This window comes from Uloborus diversus, chromosome 6 (assembly GCF_026930045.1).
Source record: "Uloborus diversus isolate 005 chromosome 6, Udiv.v.3.1, whole genome shotgun sequence".
Classification (NCBI taxonomy): domain Eukaryota; kingdom Metazoa; phylum Arthropoda; class Arachnida; order Araneae; family Uloboridae; genus Uloborus; species Uloborus diversus.
In genome coordinates, this window is record NC_072736.1 from 125,696,950 (window position 1) to 125,715,715 (window position 18,766).

At 33.5% G+C, this 18,766-nt stretch overlaps 1 protein-coding gene across 1 annotated transcript; it reads left to right on the top strand.

The window, feature by feature from the left end:
- The first annotated feature begins 1,712 nt into the window (after window positions 1-1,712).
- Window positions 1,713-16,836, top strand: LOC129224972 (filaggrin-like). The gene is made up of 4 exons (XM_054859519.1): window positions 1,713-1,825; window positions 12,838-13,123; window positions 15,279-15,578; window positions 16,280-16,836. The coding sequence occupies exons 1-4, from the start codon at window positions 1,808-1,810 to the stop codon at window positions 16,834-16,836; spliced, it is 1,161 nt and encodes a 386-aa protein (XP_054715494.1). The 5' UTR covers window positions 1,713-1,807.
- The last annotated feature ends 1,930 nt before the right edge of the window (window positions 16,837-18,766 follow it).

The following is an 18,766-nucleotide window of genomic DNA, read 5'->3' on the forward strand; positions in this document are numbered from 1 at the left end:
CCATGGAGTCACTTCAGTGTTCTCTCACGGCTTGTTTTGCTATGTGTTGAGCGCTTTTGTATTGGTGAAGAGGCTCCATTGTGACCTTGAAATAGCTCTATGCTGTATTTTCATAAGAATTCATGCCTCAGTTACTTTTTTTTTTTCATTTCAATCGTTAAGATCAGTGGTGTCCCAAATTTTATTACCCGAAGGCCGCACCTAATAATAAAATGATTCTCGCGGACTAGAACACTTAAAAAATTTCAAAATATATTTTTTAAAGTTTTAAACGTGGAAAAGCATCGTGAAGGAAAGAAAACTGTATACCAGGAATCGTTATCATCAGATATTTAATGCTTATTTTATGAATTGCATCACTTTTCCAGAAATCAATTCCTGAATATTTGACTACAAATTCGAGACATGGTGATCAATCGTGGTTTCTATTTGTAACATTGAATAAAACAATGGACCATATTGGTCAGCTTCGCGGGCCGTAAGTTGGGCATCATTGGTTAAGAATATGTGCTTAGTGTTATTTGCTTAGTCTTTCTGTGTTGACTTTTTATCTCATATTCAGGACTTGATTTATCGTAAGGCCTGGGTCTGGCGCATCCAAAAGCACCTGCTTTTTAAAACATACATTTTCGAGTATAAAATGAGATAGCATTTTAAGCTGCAATTTTTAATGGCCCACATTTAGTAAAGACCGTTAATCAAAGAAACATTTCAAAAACAACATTTTCTGTACATAAGTAAGGTTAATATTTGGTTTAAGATTTCACCTTATGAGAGCCCCACAATTCGGCACCTACTTTGGAAGGGAGAAGTTCTGTTTGCGGAATGAAACTCCGAATTTTGCCGAATGGTTAAATACGAGCATGAACACATACCTACATCTAAAAAGAAGAGACGTTAGGCGTTAAAAAAATTGCAATGTTGCAACACCATTTCTAAATTTACTAAATCTTCAGATTAACTTTGCCAAATAAAGAAATTTTTAGGAGGTGACAGTGACCTCCTATCAGGGCTCCCCTGTCCTATAACCCACAAATTTCAAGATCGTTTTCTGCTCATAGCAAATGCGTAGTACTCCCTCCTACATTCTCAAGTATGAAATCAAAATCACATCCATTCCAGGTAATATCTATCCATTTAACCCTTAACTGCAAACAATTCACTTACAGACTTTCCCAAAAGCAAAGAATTATGCATTCTAAGCAATGTGCGTTTGACATCAACAACAAAAATTTTGCTTATGAACTATACGTGGAAACAATGTATAATTCTTTGTGAACGGGTGTTGAATATTGGATACTTTCTCCACTCTATGTTTACCATTGTCTTTTACTTATTTACTTATGTTCTTAAGACTAACAACAAGATTGCACCTAATCCACCCCCGTGTCTGAAAAGAATATCCCTCTTTTACATCATTCTCGAAAAAAATCGACCTGTTTCTTTATTTCTCTGGCTTCCGCCGGATTATCCGATGTTCCCATTGCTTATTTCTTTCAAGTAGGTATTCGGCACACCATGAATAAAATCACGTTGCCTACTCGGATCGCGATCACGTGACCGTTTTTTGAACTTCACGGAACAGTGGGTCAGTTATTTAAGCAGGTTCACCACCAGTTGTCGAACCAGTACGAACAACATCGGCAAAACAACAAAGGGGACTGATTAGGACCTTGCACCCGAAGAACTTGGGATATTTTTCTCTTGCCTGGCTGGGAGCGGAGTTTCGGTTTCGGTTTGTGAAAGTGGGGGAAACACTTTCGTATTAGTTTCAGGTTTTCTTTCGGAGTTTTTGTTCAAAATCAAAATGGCTAAAAGGATACTGGTAAGTTTATTTCATTTTATTCTTCTCTTTATATAACATATTTTAAGGATTTTTTTAAATTATTTTTTTTTTTCGAAATTTTTAATATTTTAGAAAAAAAAATTATAATTTAGTTTCATTCTGGTATCATACAATAGAATAAATTTTAACCAAAATAATTCCTTCTACTTCAAAAAATGCGATTCATTTTAGCATAAGAAAAAAAAAGGGAAAAAAGTACTTAAATTCCTCAGTATTATTGCAAGTTTCCTATACATTATAATATTTTAATATCATATTACACAATGTATTTGAAGGAATTTTTTTAACTAAAATAAATTAAGTAAAATAAATGAGGTTTTAACTAAAAAAAACTCAAAAAATGTAAGCAATTTTTGTAGAAGCAAAACGAAAAGTATTAAAAATATAAAATTCTCAGCCTTGCCCCAAAATGTTACCATATTAGCTAAATTTCTCACTTTTTTTTTCAATTTTTTTTTATACAATGTATTTAATGGAAATATTTGTTTACCTCAAAAACGATAAAGTCAACATTAAATTTCCTCAAAAACGGTAAAGTTACCCCAAAAGAATTTATTTAAATCAGAAGTTTATGAAAAATAAAGAGCTTGAAAAATATCTCAGCTTTATGGCAGACTTCCCTCAGATTTTTTTTTTTTTTTTCAAATAGCATATACAATGTATTTGAATGAATTTTAAAAATAAAATAATTCATTTTACTTCAAAAAAATATCGTAAGTTGAGGCAAAAGTAAAAGAAAAATAAAACCAACTTAAAATACTCAGTAATAAATTTTACATTTCTTCAAGTTTTCATTTTCTTTCAGTTTTTAAATCATTCAACACATCTGAATAAACTTTTTTAAACCAGAATAACTCCTTCTACTTTAAAAATACATAATTAGTTTTAGTAGAAGTGGAAGAAAAGTAAAAACAGATTAAAATCATCTTATTTGTATCAGATTTCTTTTCGGCCGTTTCTTTTCAGGTTTTATACCATACAATGTATTAAAATATTTTATCTCAACCAAATATAAAATTTTTCCTTTGTAAAAGAGCTGAAAAATTTCATGGCAGGCGTTCATATCTTTCACAATTTGTTTTAAATTTTCATATCATACAATGTATTTGAAGGAATTTGGAAAGCGATTTTCTTTTTTTAATTACTATTAATGTTTAGCACAAGTATCAGCTTCTCTGGGCGATTTTAGTAATGAAGTGTCGTTTCGGTTAAAAACAGAAACATCAGCAGATCAGTTTTTTACGTTAAAAATTACACCCTTTTTTGGTTACTTTCTTTTTTTAACACATTTTTATGCACCATTAGTTTTTCTTTTAGATCTATATATTTCTAGCAGAGTTAAATCTAGCTCCTGCGGTAACCAGATAATTAGATTAACTTCGTGAATTATTTTACAATTTAATGAAACTTTCAATGCTATTTAATAGCGTAGAATTTTACATTTCAATAATCCTATTTTATTTATTTGGTATAATATTCAACAATTTAATGAATTTTAAATATTTTTGCATGTTTTTTTTTTTTTTAATTCTTTATAAGCGCATTTAAAAGGACAAAATAATGAACGGTGTCCCCAAATAAGTAGTTTTCTTGTAACATTGCCCAAATATGGCGACAAATACTGAGTTTGCTGCAGAATTGCAGAATGTCGCCAACTAGGAAAGCATAGTTTCCAACACTGATAAATGAACTATATCACTAAACAATATGGTAAGTTTTAGTAAAAGTAAAAAAATAACAATAAAACCATCTTAAAATAATCAGTTTTATTTTACATTTCTTCAAGTTTTTATTTTCTTTCAGTAATTATATTATTAACACATTTGAATGACTTTACAAACCAAAATAATTCATTCTACCTTATTAGCATTAAATATTTTGCAAAAAATTAGGAAGGAAGTAAAATTTTTGTGCTTAAAAAGAGATTTTTAATACCAAAAACCAAATACTAATGCAATTAATTTGAAATTTGAATTAAAAAAAAAATGTGAACTTCAATAATAACTATAAAAATTGGTCAAAAATACTAACCCAAATTCAAGTGTCAAGTGTGTAATTCAATAACATTTTTAAAAATTGTCAAAAATATTAACCGAAAAACAAGTAACAAGTGTGTAACTCAAAACAAGTGTAAAATTTTTTCAAAAATATTAATCTCAGTGCAAATATAATAAGTATTAGGGAAATCTAAAGGATATCAAATTATTGCCTGAACGTTAAATAGTGCATCGGAAATGTCTGTGAACATTTATTGTATTATGAATCGATTCTGTACTAATTTTTTAATTCTACGCAAAAAAGGCTTATTCGTACTTAATATACATATATGCTAAACAATTCACACTGTTGCAACACTTGACATTAGTTTAAACTGTTTCTCCAAAAGCCAGAAGTATAAAAAAAATGCACACAAATTATTTATTTATTTATTTATTCTCGTTTTTATTTCATTTTATTTTTATTTATTTATTTATTTATTATCGTTTTTATTTTATTTTATTTTTATTTATTTATTTTTTACTAAAACTTAACTGCTGATAGTCATTATCATTTGAGTGAAATTAAAATCAATGTAAATGAAATACAAATTGTCAAGAAAATGTTGCAAATAGGCTTTGGTTCGCTCGCGACATACTTTTGTTTTCTTATTTTGCTCTTATTTTAGCTCAACGCACTTTTTATCATTTTTCTTTTAGTTATTTTCATTATTAGAACATATTACTATCATTATTACAATTACAGTTGACGCTCAATTTTACGAACCTCTAATTTACGACCACTCACGATTTTTCGCTAATCGCGAAAAATCTTACATTGAAACAAAGTAATTTTTTATCCTATTTTCGCGAATTGGAAACGGCAAAAATATATTGTTTACGAACTGAACGTAACGTCAAAGTAGTTCTTTCCAAGGAATACCTGCGCCAGAGAGAGGAAATTTTAAGGAAGACGATAATCCCTTTCATTTAAATTGTAATTTCATCTTCCTCCGCCTTTGCTTCTATTCTTTTATAAAGAAATAAATTAGTAGTTTAAAAGTGGTCAGCAGACCTTGATCTTACGATCTGAATTTCTGGATGTCTGTGTTAAGACGCTTTTTACCCGACTGCGCGTGCGCGACGCAAAGGAGGGTAATGTGTTTATCAGTCTATGTATGTATGTCCGTTTCTATGTGGCGTTCTACAGGCTAAACACCTTGGCCAATTTTGTTAATTCTTACGTCAATCGATTTGTATTAACTTTGTGAGTGTCACTAAAATTATGACAATAATCAAAATTCTCCATATCAACAACCAGATGCCATTTTGTTAGTTCGGGATCGTATCGCACGCAGTCGCTGTGTCGCTCACTACCTGCGTGCGACACAACGTGAGGCAAATGCAGGTAGCTTTCACTGCCTGATTTTTTTGTTTACTAGCGTCTACTAATTGGGGCCTCAGTGGCGGAGTGGTCTAAGCGATTGCTTCTCACACTTGAGGCGGTGGGTTGGACTTCCACCATCACTCAGGATATACTTCCCCCTCATTTGTTTTTGTCGTGATTCAGGGGACTGAGTTTCGCTACGTGTACTTTCGCGACAGGCTTTTTTAGTTTTGCGAGAAAGATTTGACTGACGATGTTTGCTAGCTCGCGTCATCATGAGTTATACAGGCTGTTTATATAGCTGTGCTGACTTAGTTCTCGAATTTTTGCTAAACGTCAAACACATGTAGCTTTAAGCCGAGTTAGGTCCCTAGAGGGATTAATTTTCTGTAGTTTAAACCACCGCAAGTTACTGAATAAACCTCACGATACAAACTATCTCAACGAAATGACAAGATTGCGAGTCTTATAGTCATAATGACTAAGTCAATGAAAATTAAGTAAAAAGCGTAAAATAAAATTAATTATTAAATAAAAACAAAAAACCCGACTGCGTAAAAACCAAGAAAACTAAAAAGAAAAATGTATAAGCCCAGTAGTTAAGAATGCTATTAAGTACTATTGAATAACTGCACCATTGAAATAGTTTTATATTCGTACACAGATAAGACATATCATAAATTCAAAAACAGAATAGAAGGATCAACATTTGGGGCCCATTCAAATTTTACGGGGTTCCTTGATTTAAAAAGGAAAGGGCCCCGACTGTTGATCCTTCTATTCAGTTTTTGAATTTATGATAAGTCTTATCTGTGTACGAATATAAAACTATTTCAATGGTGCAGTTATTCAGTAGTACTTAATAGCATTCTAAACTACTGGGCTTATACATTTTTCTTTTTAGTTTTTTTGGTTTTTACGCAGTCGGGTTTTTTGTTTTTATTAAATAATTAATTTTTTATTTGGCGCAAAACAAAAAATAAAACTTTTATTAGTACTGATAGAACTTGCCATGAAAATATGCCTGCCATTTATAATATACAGTTCTCGATGCGTTTTGATTTTACGAACTCTGGCTTTTGTGAACTGTTTTCTGTGGCCACTAGGAATTCGAAAAATTGAGCGTCAGCTGTATTATTATTTCAAATTTTTCCCAAATGATAAAATCAAAATTTACAGTTGCGTGTTTCTCAGATATCATAAAGTTTGATCATAAATGGGAAGGACGCTAAACTTTTCTTATAGATTTACACATTCATTGGAGATATACTGTTTTTAATTCTGTCTAGTGCAATATTTGCTTCGTATAAATCTACTACTTTTTAATTCTTTTGGAAAGACTATAAAAAGTCACTTTCCAGCAGCATTAATAAAGTATTTCAAAATAAATGGATCAATTTTAAACGATTGTAGTTTGTTATCAGCAGTGATTTTCTAAATGGATATAGCTTCACCTTGCAGCCTGTGGAAAAGTTGAACAGGGCAAAAACGTAAAAGCTCAGATTGACACCAAATATTAACTAAAAACCTACTACTAAAGAGCAAAATTTTTGTTTATTATTACGGCATCTATCTTAAATTTATTAATTTCAGTCTACATGCATAATGAGTCGTAATAACACATAGTGGTTCTGGGTAACTGATTCAAAATTTCTTTATGTGTAACCTCTTCTGTTCATACTTTAAGTTTTTTATTGTATCTGTTGGCATAAATTGGCGAACATTCAAAAAGTGTTGTATAGTTACCAAAACTTCAGAAATACTAATTATAATAACCGTTTAAATTGAATTGATAAACTCGTTCAGAATTATCCTGCCATTCAGAATGCCTTACACCATCTCAATGTGATAGAAACTAAACTTTGTAGATAGAAGTAGTGCCAATTTGACCCATAAAAATAAGGTTTCTAAAATTCAAAAAAAAAAATCTCATTTTAATTTTATAGCATCACCAAATTCCTAAAATTTGCATTGAATATTGCAACGTAGGGCAAGAGATTTCGACACCTTCGAATTAGTGTTCAAAAGTAAAGCCACTTCAGAATGATTTGATTATACAATGAGCCTTGCACAGTGTTGTGAACTTTTTATTTCGAGAGATGAAAAATAGATAACGAAAATTATAATGTTGCCAGCAAAGGTCAGCGTTGGGTCTTTTACCGTTTCTTTTGAAGTAAAAGAAAAAAATATATTAAGTGGCGCAAAGTGCCTCGGGGCGCAAATTTAACAGCTAAATGATTTTACACTGATGTCCCAGATCCATTTTCTGTATCAAATGATAAAGCACCTAACTTCAAACATAAAATCCCGATGCGTAAAACAATTCATCACCTCGCCTCACCCTGGAAGGCATTCGAAAACGAAAGTGTCATTCTCCACTAACTTCTCGCGCTTCACAAGCGATATTATCTGGGGTAGCACCTAATCAGTGATGCACAACCACTCCAAAAGCGCGGGAGGAAAGAATGTTTTGCACTTCCTTGTCACATCATGAAAGGGAAGTAAGCTTTTAGAATTTCTAGAAGCACGCGAGGCCCAAATGTCAACATTCCCTATCCAGTCCCAAGGTTTCCCTAGTAAATTTAATTTGCCCTCGAATTCAAGCAGATCTGTGTATTGCAGACGTAATTAAAATTTGTCATCTCACTGCATCTTTAAGAAGTTGAGATGCTGTTGCTTTCCTTCGAAGACTTTTAAATCTTTGTACCAGCCATCTGCATAAAATAATAATTCAAATCCTATTCAAATTGCCGGCTGATGGCGTGATGGTAAGGCGCTGGCCCTCGACGCCTCGGACCCGGGTTCTGGTCTGCCTCAGCAGGCCAGTCTGTGGATTTTCGAGATGCAGAAAATCGTCAACGCTCATATCGTATGATTATGTGTAATGTAAAAGATCCCTTGGGTATTCGTTTGGCTTAGAATTCCCTGGGAAAAATTAAATACCTTTTGAAATTTCGCATCAAAGAGAGCCCAGGTGCCTCCATCTGGTGGAAACTGGGAGTCCAAAACTACTTGTGTCATGCATCAGCGCCTTAACGGTGGCACATAAAAGACTGATGTCTTGTCGGGGAGCGCACTAGGTCTGGTTATGAGCAAATTGTCTCTTACGTAGCCCCACTGGAAACAAAATCCAGTTCAAATTTGCATTGAAAAAGAGGTTCTTGAAACCCCGAAACACGTGTCTGCAGTGCTCTTGAAATTTGCGTGATTGACGTTGTAATATTTTCTTATTCAAATAGTTTACAGTGAAATTGAAATTTTCAACTTTTGAGACAAGTAGCAAAATTTTAAAATTTTGTTAGAGTGTAAAAGTAGTATTCAAAGGAACCAAAACTTGTTCAGGCTTGGCAAGATAACTTGTAATAACTTTGGGCAAATTGGTGAATGAATATTTACGGAGAGAAAAAAAAAGTTCCAATTGTCATACTTGCCATATCTATTAAATCACTGGTCAATGCCGCATGCAGCAGCAATCATACCGTGTACTACATTGTACAGTAATTTAATTGGCTCAGAATTTGGAACTGGACCCTTGTTGCTCGAAAATATTTGTATTATCAATATTCATTTAAAGAAATTGAATAAATATTGCTACTATACAGTTATTTTCTAATTACCTCTTTCAGGATCTTAAGTCTGTTACTCGCCTTTCTCAGAGTGGAATTTCATTTTACTCCCTTTTCAAAGGATTTTGTTGTAAATTTTTTACTTTAAGGACTTAATTACCATATTTTAGGTCCCTCAGAATTCCATTTTTCATAGAAACACAAAAGTTTTATTTCTTGAGAATTATATTTTATTGCGAACTTTTAATGCAACATTGAGCAAATGATTTAAACGCCGCAGGAATTGTTTATAACTCAACAGCAGTGGCGGATACAAGGGAAGGGTCCCGGGGGTCATGATCCCCCCCCCTCCCCTAAACCGTCGACTATAGTATCCGTCCACATTGTATTCAAACGCTGTTTGAATAAAAAATGAGAACGATTTCAGTTGTCTTTTCAATTTATTAATTATTTTTGAAATTTCTTCTTTGATTGCTCATGAATTTAATATGCAACATTTATGCCTATTAGGAGTACTATTCCTGACCGATTTCGTGCTTTTTATTGAGACTCGAGCATTTTAAGAAATTTTTCGTGCCCAAAATCGTAGGTTCGTTTGGGGGAGGGGAGGTAAACTTTTAGCATGACTCCCCTAAAATGATATTCTGTATCCGCCCCTGCTCAACAGAAATTTTAATATACTGTTGATGAATAAAACTGTCTTCAGTTAAAAAATAGTTCAGTTAATAAAGGAGTAGTAAAAAAAATTATTGAAGCAAAATAATAAATTCATCAATTAAATTTTTATTGCATACTTTCAAATCATTGTACAAAGCGCAATTTAAACTTTACAAAGTAGTTTCTGCATGAAATTTAGTTCCTATTGTCTGCCACGAAATATTAAATCGATCATCAGTGGCAGTCATCTTCTGTTATAAATGCTTATAATTCTCACTTCAGACTCATTTGCAAGGTACTGTAAAATTTGCGAAGGCAATTTTTTATGAATTAGATGTTTTCATTAATTCCTTGGTTAACAATAAACTACATAATGAATTTAATGTTTTCATTAATTCCTTGGTTAACAATAAACTACATAGTAGTATAACTCTGAAATTTAAGATTATACTAATCAAAAAAGAGCACTACCAGTTTCACAAAGTACTTCGACTAGCAAAAATCGTAAAGTAAGCTGAGGCTCTTCAGTCTTTGAAGTAAACAGTTAATATCAAAGAAAATCTACTGACGCCAATATTAATGGTATGTCTTCTGCGATCTCCGAAATAAATAGTAAAATAAAATTCCATTAATGATCATTGCATGGAAATTTCTTAGGATTATTGATTTGAAATCTTTCTACTTTAATGATTAAATGAATGATGTACCAACGTTTTGATGCATAAAAATTACAAACTACTGAGACACGTGTTTTGGTGTTACAAGGAACACCTTTTTCAATGCAAAGAAGTGTGAGCTTTTGGATGAAGTCTGCCCAGGAAAGATACTTATACCTTATTTCTACTTATAGTAGTTAAAATTTTACATTCCGATCATGGACGTTATGGTAAATTTTAACTATAACAGTATTTGGTAAATTTTGACTACATTAAATATGAGACAGTGAGAAGTAAAGGGTTATAAGTAGACATTTTCAAGCTTTGAGTAAAGCACGTTTACAGTTCCGGTCCTAGATAGGGCTTTCATTGAAAAGTTTTCTAAATCATGCTGTACAGCAGCACCCTCAAGAGCTACTAGTACCATCTCTTGCCACAAAACAGAGGAAAGGCTCACTTACCATTTTTTACAGGTTACCTCCAATTTTTTAATTTTCGCACTCACATCTCTTTGCATCTCACTGCCCGAACGAAAGTTTAATGAAAGGTACTCCGACGGATGAATGAACATAGCCCAGTAAAAAAAAAAAAACAGCTCATTATATATTTTTTCTTCTTCTTTTACCCCCCTCCCCCCTCAAAAACTAGCATCAAAATGAGACTTTTCTAAATTGAGCTGTATGGCAGTACCTACCACGGATGATGGTATACTATCTCTTGTCTGAGGAGAGATTTACCTGCTAATTGTGCTGGTTATTTCCAAATTTTTAATTTTGGCACTTGCATCCCTTTGCTCCTCACTGCCCAGTGTTGCCAGATGGTCAAATCCAGATTTCCCCAATTCCCCTCCAATTTTTCCCCAAAAAGCAATGTTTTCTACCAAAATTCCCCAAATTCAAAAATTATTTTTCCATTAATATTTTCAGAAAATAAATCGACTTCTTCTAATATTTTTGTCTCTTGAAAAAAAAAAATTTCCCCCAAATAACCAAATTTTCTTATAAAATTCCCCAACTTTTTTTTCCTTCCCATTTTCGCTTTTTTTTTTTTTTTTTTTTTTTTTTTTTTTTTTTTTTGTCTTTATTTTTCTTTATCTGCACTAATAATAGAGCTGAAAGTCTGGATATCTCTCTGTCTGTCAGGATCTTTGTGACGCGCATAACACCTAGACCGTTCGGCCGATTTTCATGAAATTTGACAAAGAATTAGTTTGTAGCATGGGGAAGTGCACCTTTAAGCGATTTTTCGAAAATTCGATTTGTTCTTTTTCTATTCCAATTTTAAGACCATTTTCCCGAGCAAAATTATCATAAGATGGACGAGTAAATTACCAAGCTATCATAGCGTGGAACCGAAACGTCTGGGCAAGCCAATTGGTGAGAACTTAATCATGCATTATTTGTAAATGTACAGGGGAACCAAAAGACCTTTTAATTTTCTATTACGGGCAAGCCATGCGGGTGCCACTAGTCATAAATACAAGCGCCTGACCGGGAGATAAGAAATAGCCAAATGTTTTTTTTTTTCCTACTTGCATTTACTACTCTGCTTCTGTATGAACATTTAAACTATGATTTTTGTATATATTTATCCAAGAACATTCTTCATCCCACTTATTTTTACCCGTTTCACATATGCAGAACATTAATGCGAATTCCATAGCATTATATTCCACATAATGCGAAATGCGAATTCCATAAAGTTGAGCAAAGCTAAACCAACGTTGTTTGATACAAGCAATGTAACTACTACTTCTTGACGCGAATCTAAATACGAAAAAAATTCTTTTTTCCTTGTGGTTTTTTCCCCAAGTTTTCCCGAAGAAAAAAAAATTTTCCCCAAAAAAATTCCCCTCAAAACCCATTTCCCCGAAATTTTCCCAGAGATCACCAGATTTCCCCAAAATGGGGAAATTTCCCCTAATCTGGCAACACTGTCACTGCCTCATATGACGTTCGAATATTTAGTACAATTAAATATTATGTTTCCCTGTACTTTTTGAGGAGAAAGAAATGACAAATATTTTTTCAGTTTTACAAAAGAAAGATTTATTTAACTCTTTCGCTACGTCCCCCCCCCCCCCCGTATTCGAGATATGCTTATTTGAGTGCATAGAACAGCTCCTATTCTTGAAAAATCTGGTCAATAGTATCTTCATTGCATTCAAAACAACTATCACTACCTATTTTAGTACCTGAATCAGAAACCAATTATTTTCTATTGCATCGAGTTCCATTCTGAGAAGTGCGCTGCGCTTGGTCAGCAGCGCGTGTGGTCTGGTAGGAATCCTCTATTGAGAAGAGATAAAATGGAGGGAGGGAAGACTTTCGTTTGTGAAGGAAAGATCCCAAGTCACGTGATAGATTTTAAGGAAAAGCATTGGAAGAAATTAGATTTCTTTTGCTACTTTCATGCAAAGCGTGTCAACCATTCGTCGTTCTCACGTCACGTGACTTGAGTTCTTTGTCCAAGCGTTTGCTTAGCCAATGATTAGACTTGCTCCCTCCATTTTAATTCCTGATCTAAGGGATCCTCTTGCAGTTAACGAGCGAAAGAATTAAACTAGAAGACACTAAATAGAAAGTAGGAATGGAGAAAAAATACGCGCTTAAAATTTCAAGTAAAAGATGTTTTGGCAAATGATTCAGTACAACACACAACAAAACAAAAAGATGCGAAGTAAAAAGAAAAAATCCAACTGGTTAATAATCAAACTGATTTAGAATAATTTTAAAAATTACTTTTTTAGGTAATCCTTGGATGCCTAGCCTTGGTCTCTTACGCCCTCGCAATGCCAGCGAAGGCAAAAGAAGAAGTAGAAGAAAAATATGATGATGAGGAGGAAGAGTTAGAAGCAGAAGAAGATTCGGATTTAGTCCCAGAAGGAGGTTCCCACCTCGGGAGATACTTGGGGAGCAGAGACAAAGATTATGCAGAATACCATGGAGAAGAAGAGGCTTACGAAAATGGAGAAAAACACGCCAAAGCACACAAGGCCGGCGGTGTCCACAGTCATTACGAGGATCAAAAACAAGGTAAAGTGTGCAAAAAGATTTGTTATAGGTAGACTTGATTCCCCTGACGCCACTACGGATACATGAAGCTGTAAATGCAAACTTAGCAGAGTTTGATTTCTTCAGTGTCATTGGAATTTTGAGGCTCATAAATTCTATTTTTTATTTACAAAAGGGATTTACAAAAGACGGGTTTTATTTATTTATTATTTATTTTATTTTATTCTTGCTCAGGAGTCAGGAATGTTCTGAACGGAGAACTGAGACCGAACTGTTCGTTTGGCAAGAAATTCCTCCTTTTTAATCTTATTTTCTAGATTTAAGGTATATCGTTAGACAATCGGTGAAAACTCCCATTTTATTTTTACACGTCCCTTTTCTCAACACCCCTCGTATAATTACCGACGATCAAAATGCATATAGATGCCAAAGAATATTGAATAAAAAATCTTTAAAACTATAATGAACAGTGAATACTGAATCCAAATATCCGCAAACGAAAGTATAAATGGACCGTTGCCAAACCGTAAGTAAGGTCTATTGAACAATAGTAACTTATACTAAGTGTGAGGGAAGTAGTCGGCCTAGATTTTGTCCAAATAGTTGGCTCAGTCCAGTAAATTATTTTTCCTCGATATATTTTCATTGCATTACTTCAGTTCATAACCAAAAATTATTTCGTAGGAAAGTCCGAAATACATAATAACATAACTTGTGCTTTAGTTTCTATTTAAAAACCTTTTAACTTCATAGGAGCGTTTGTGAAACGCTCAACCCCCCGACATAGATTTGAGGAGAAGCACTGAATTTAAAATTTGAAAAGCATTGTGTTCTGCTGATGCGTTAGGCTAACAATTCTCATTTGTCATCTAATCGCAGAAATAACAAGTGTTAAGATTGCCTCTACCTGATTTATTATATGGATAGAATTTAACTATTAGACTAAGTTATTTTGAATAAGAATAGCATTTTCCCAATGCAATTTTTTTTTCTTCCAAGTGTTGAGAAAATAAAAATTATGCAAAATATTTTTTAATATCGCTAAGTACTCCTGAAATATTTGTTGTTAACTCTAAAAGTGTCACTTACAAAACGTTCTGAGAACACAATAGTCTTGTAACTAGTTTAAAGATATTTTTTCTAATTAAAAGTACGAATTCTCACGCTTTATAAATCATTAAAAGCAAAACGTATGCATTAACAAATAATGCTTGTATTGTCTATTTACAAACTGTGTTGTTGAATTATTATCTCTAGTGTCAGGCACAAGTAAAATTCAGTGTTAATACGGCAGTAACAGTAAAACAGCAAAAGAAATCTATTTCGACAAACCCGAATTATTTAGTTGCTGATAGCAGATATAAAAAAATTTTGCAATTTCAAACTGTTCAAAATCAAAATTATGAAACTTGTCGAATCCTAAAACTATTTGATGTTTCAAATATCAGTTGTATTGTCGGTTTACGGCATGAGGTTTAGAAAAGCTTGCTTCCTTGTGTTATAAGATCTTGTATTTAAATGAAAACTATATACATATATATATATATATATATATATATATATATATATATATATATATATATATATATATATATATATATATATATATATATATATATATATATATATATATATATATATATATATATATATATATATATATATATATATAGATAGATAGATAGATAGATAGATAGAAATTTATTTTAGCCTTTATAAAATATTTAATGTAGTGCTCTTTAAAAAAATAATAATAAAGTACGCATTTTTTTTTTTTTTTTAACGGAAATATTCGAGTGTAATATATATAGTCTCGAGTAAAGAAGAGCTATAAGCGACGTTATCCAGATATTTAAATTTACTAAAATAAAGGGTGTTGATAAGTTAAATTTCCACCGAAACAGAAAAATCATGGGTCATAGTTTTTTGCTTTTCGAATATCAAGTTGTTCTTGAAATTACGAAAAATTACAATTTCAACAAGGAGGTAGGCAATTGGAATAGTTTACCGGAAGCAGCCGTTATTTGCAATGGGATGATTAGTTTTAAGAGGGCCCTTTATCTTGATTGGGAATTGATAAATTAACTAGGACTATCCACGTTGGGCCCAGAGCCTCTTGCTATTTATTCCGTTTTTATTTTGTACTTCAACCTGTATCTCAACTCTTTTTCAACAGGGGGTTATAAAAACCACAAGGTAGAGAGTGGTGCCCATGGCAAGCACAATAAGGAAGGCCATGAAGAGTATGACCACCGCGACGAGCAAGGCGGACATCAAAGCTTCAAGAAAGAGGGTGAAGTGTACGACAAGCACGGAAGTGATCACAAAGGGAAACTCGAAAAGAACCAGCACGTGAAAGGCCTCGAAGAAATTGAAAAGCACGGAGGACATGGACAAGCTGGAGCCAAAGTTGGTACCGAATTCGTCAAAGACAAAGGACACAAAAGCCACGGATTCAAGAACGTTTATCACAAAGGTATGTAACAAAATTGATTTAAGATTGCAAATGATTATTTTTCAACCAGGTTTAACAAGAAGTGAAATAACCTCGTTGTTCTTTATATTATCCTCCTACTCTGAAAAAAAGAAACATAAGCCTCAGAGAAAAATATTTTCTTGCAAACAGCACCTTTTTAAATACTTTTTTCACGCCCCTCTTATAATTTTGATAATTGTACATTTTTGATTCTAGCAATTGATATCTCCAATTTAGCTAAAGATAATATGTTTATAAATGTGATTTAAATCTTAAGCTATCCTTAAAGGAAGATAAGTGCTTCAAGAAATATTTACTCTTAGTATATCTGTACTATTGAATTCTGCTGTTGAAATATGTGCCTGAATATCATCTGGGACTTTTATTGTCTGACATGATGGCTGGTGCCCACTTTGGCAAAATGTATGTCCAAGCTGTTGCCAAAACGTAGCTAAATTTGGAGAGATGTTATCAAATTCGTCACCAAATGTCAAGCAATCACCAAACGGTTTAAAAATTTGAAAGGCATACGTTATTATTCCAAATTCCCGTAGCAAATGAAGTACAAGTTTACCCACAAGTATTTCTTACTATCTAAAAGTCAGTTATTGAGGAAAACTAAACACTACATCCCCCTATTAATGCAAATTTAACTATGTATGGGTTAATGATATGTTTTTGTCTTTCTTTTCTCTTGACAGAGGAATATGGTGAGCACAAAACTTTCCACGACGAACATCGTGAGACCGACCACAAGAAGAAGTACCATGACGAACATCAAGATTACAATCACCAAGGAGGAAAGCACTTGAAACAACACACCAACAAGGGACAATATGACGAAAACAAGCACGGCAGCGACTTTCACAAGTTTGGCAAAGCTGGACAAGAAAGCCACAGGGAAGGAGGTTACAAGAAGGGTGGAAACCATCATGCCGTCGGAGATGGATTTAAACAGGCAAGTGGCAAGCAACACAACGAAGGGTACGCACAGGGTCATCACTCAGAAGGCAAGAAAGTCTATCAACAAGGACAGCACGATGCCGGTAGACAGCAAAAAGCCCACCATGAAGCGGCAAAAAGACACAGAGGATATGGTGTCCACGGTAAAGCTGGTGCTTATGAGGGAGATCGGGGATATTACGTTGCTGGCCACGTCGCTGATGGCCACATCGCTGATGGCCATATTGCTGATGGCTATTCCGGAGGATATGAAGACGTAGGTGATGGTCGCCATATCTACTTCAGAAGAGGTTAAACATTTCCCTTCCTTAGTCATCTATGACAGATGGGTGTTCCTCAGGTTTTGATGGCAGTCAGACGGGACCCTTTAAAAAGACACTTATATTTCATTCTTTTTTGGAACATGTGATCGCATCGGTTGTGGCTATGGCGGTTTTGTGCAAAAAATAGAGGCATTTTTCATCTTAGTCAGGTGTTACTATTTCACATTAATAAGCAAAACTAAAACATATTTCATTAAAACTCTGTTCAAGGGTTAACATTAATACTTTGATTTGAATACATCAAATTGGAGCATTCAGATACAAAGAAAGTGGTAAAATGATCTTATTCTAATTTGAAACACACATCAGTTTCAAACATATATACAAAATGAAAATATTTTATGAGCGCACATACTATTCCAAAACTGCTTTAACTGTTGTGCAGACATATGATGCAGGAAATATGTTATCGAGAAATAGATTATGTGAAAAGTAATACCTGATAAAATCATACACTGAACACTATCAGTGCATTTTTTTATTTTGTTTGTTCAACGACTTATGTAAGCTTATGTGATTCCAAAATGTACATAAGTACGAATTTTATTTTAATGTGTGTTGTTATTTATTTATATAAATGTAAAAGATTATTTGTATAAAAAATTTAAAATACAAAGATCTCTGTTTGTGTGAAACTTCTTACACTAGACCGTAAAATATTTATTAGCCTTTGCAAGAAATCTTTGGATAAAGAATTAAGATTATATTTATTAACCAGGGTCCGTGCGTCGGGCAGCAACTTCTGAGAGTGGCAAATTCTAATGTGGCAGTCAAGCGCGAATTCAAAAGGGGCTCATGACATCATTTGATAAAATCAAAGAAAGTCGAAAATTGCGTTTATAGGCCTTTAATTTCGGAAATTTTCCAGTGGAGAGATAGCCATAGAACCTTTCTTTCCCAAAAATAGCCTGGAATTGCCTTCAGTTTTAAACAAGATTTCAAGAGGACCCCCCCCCCCCTTTCTTCTCTTCCTAACATCGTTACTAAACAAAGCCTGATGTTGCCTAGTTGTTACAGCGTCAATTCCAAAAAAATTCCCAAGAACCGCTCGATTTCACTTTTGGTGATGCAGTGGACGCCGGTTAATTGAATCAGCCGCTTTAATGAATCAAATAGTCAGAAACAGAATAAAATCCAGCTTTATTGAAACAGCCGCTTTAAGGAACCAAAATTGCTCAGAATAAATGTGATTTTTATAAGCGGCGGCCACTGTATTAGGTCATCCGACAACGTCACCAATGATGGCATGCATTTTAGTTTTCAGAATGTAATGTCAAAATTTCTAGGGATCCCGAATCTTTCCTGTTTTGTTGACGTACGAATAATAACGAAAAATACTTAAACGATGAAATGTATTGGAAGAAAGCGGCAGAAGCTTTTCCCTTCCCTTAACGTCACCAAGATTGTATGAAATTTTGTTCGTAAGAAGTTTCGCGAGTGACTTTTTTACTTGAAGTAACTCAAATCTTGCCTTTCCTTCAACACTTTCCTATTCTCTACAGGACCCGATTACTTGAGGGGCCCTAGGTCAAACACCTTTTCGGGGGTCCCTGTAGTCAAACCTTAGTTTTATCCACTGGCTAAAACAATTTTGACATTTAAAGGACATAGGGCATAGTTGGCCTTGGCCTAATCAGTAATCAGGCCCTGATTCTCTAAATAGCCTAAAAAATTGACTTCAGTTTTGAAAAACATTATTAAGGCAACCCCAGTTCCCTTTCCTCTATCTTCATCAAATTTACTTTATTGCGTTTTTGAGACTACAATGTCGAAATATTTCCAGTGGAGGTTTAATGTAATTAAGTTCCGATGTTTGTATTACTAAGAATTAAATAGCAGAAATTATTTTTAAAATAGAGATATGTATATTGTTTTGTTTTTCAATTATATTTGTTCATAGTT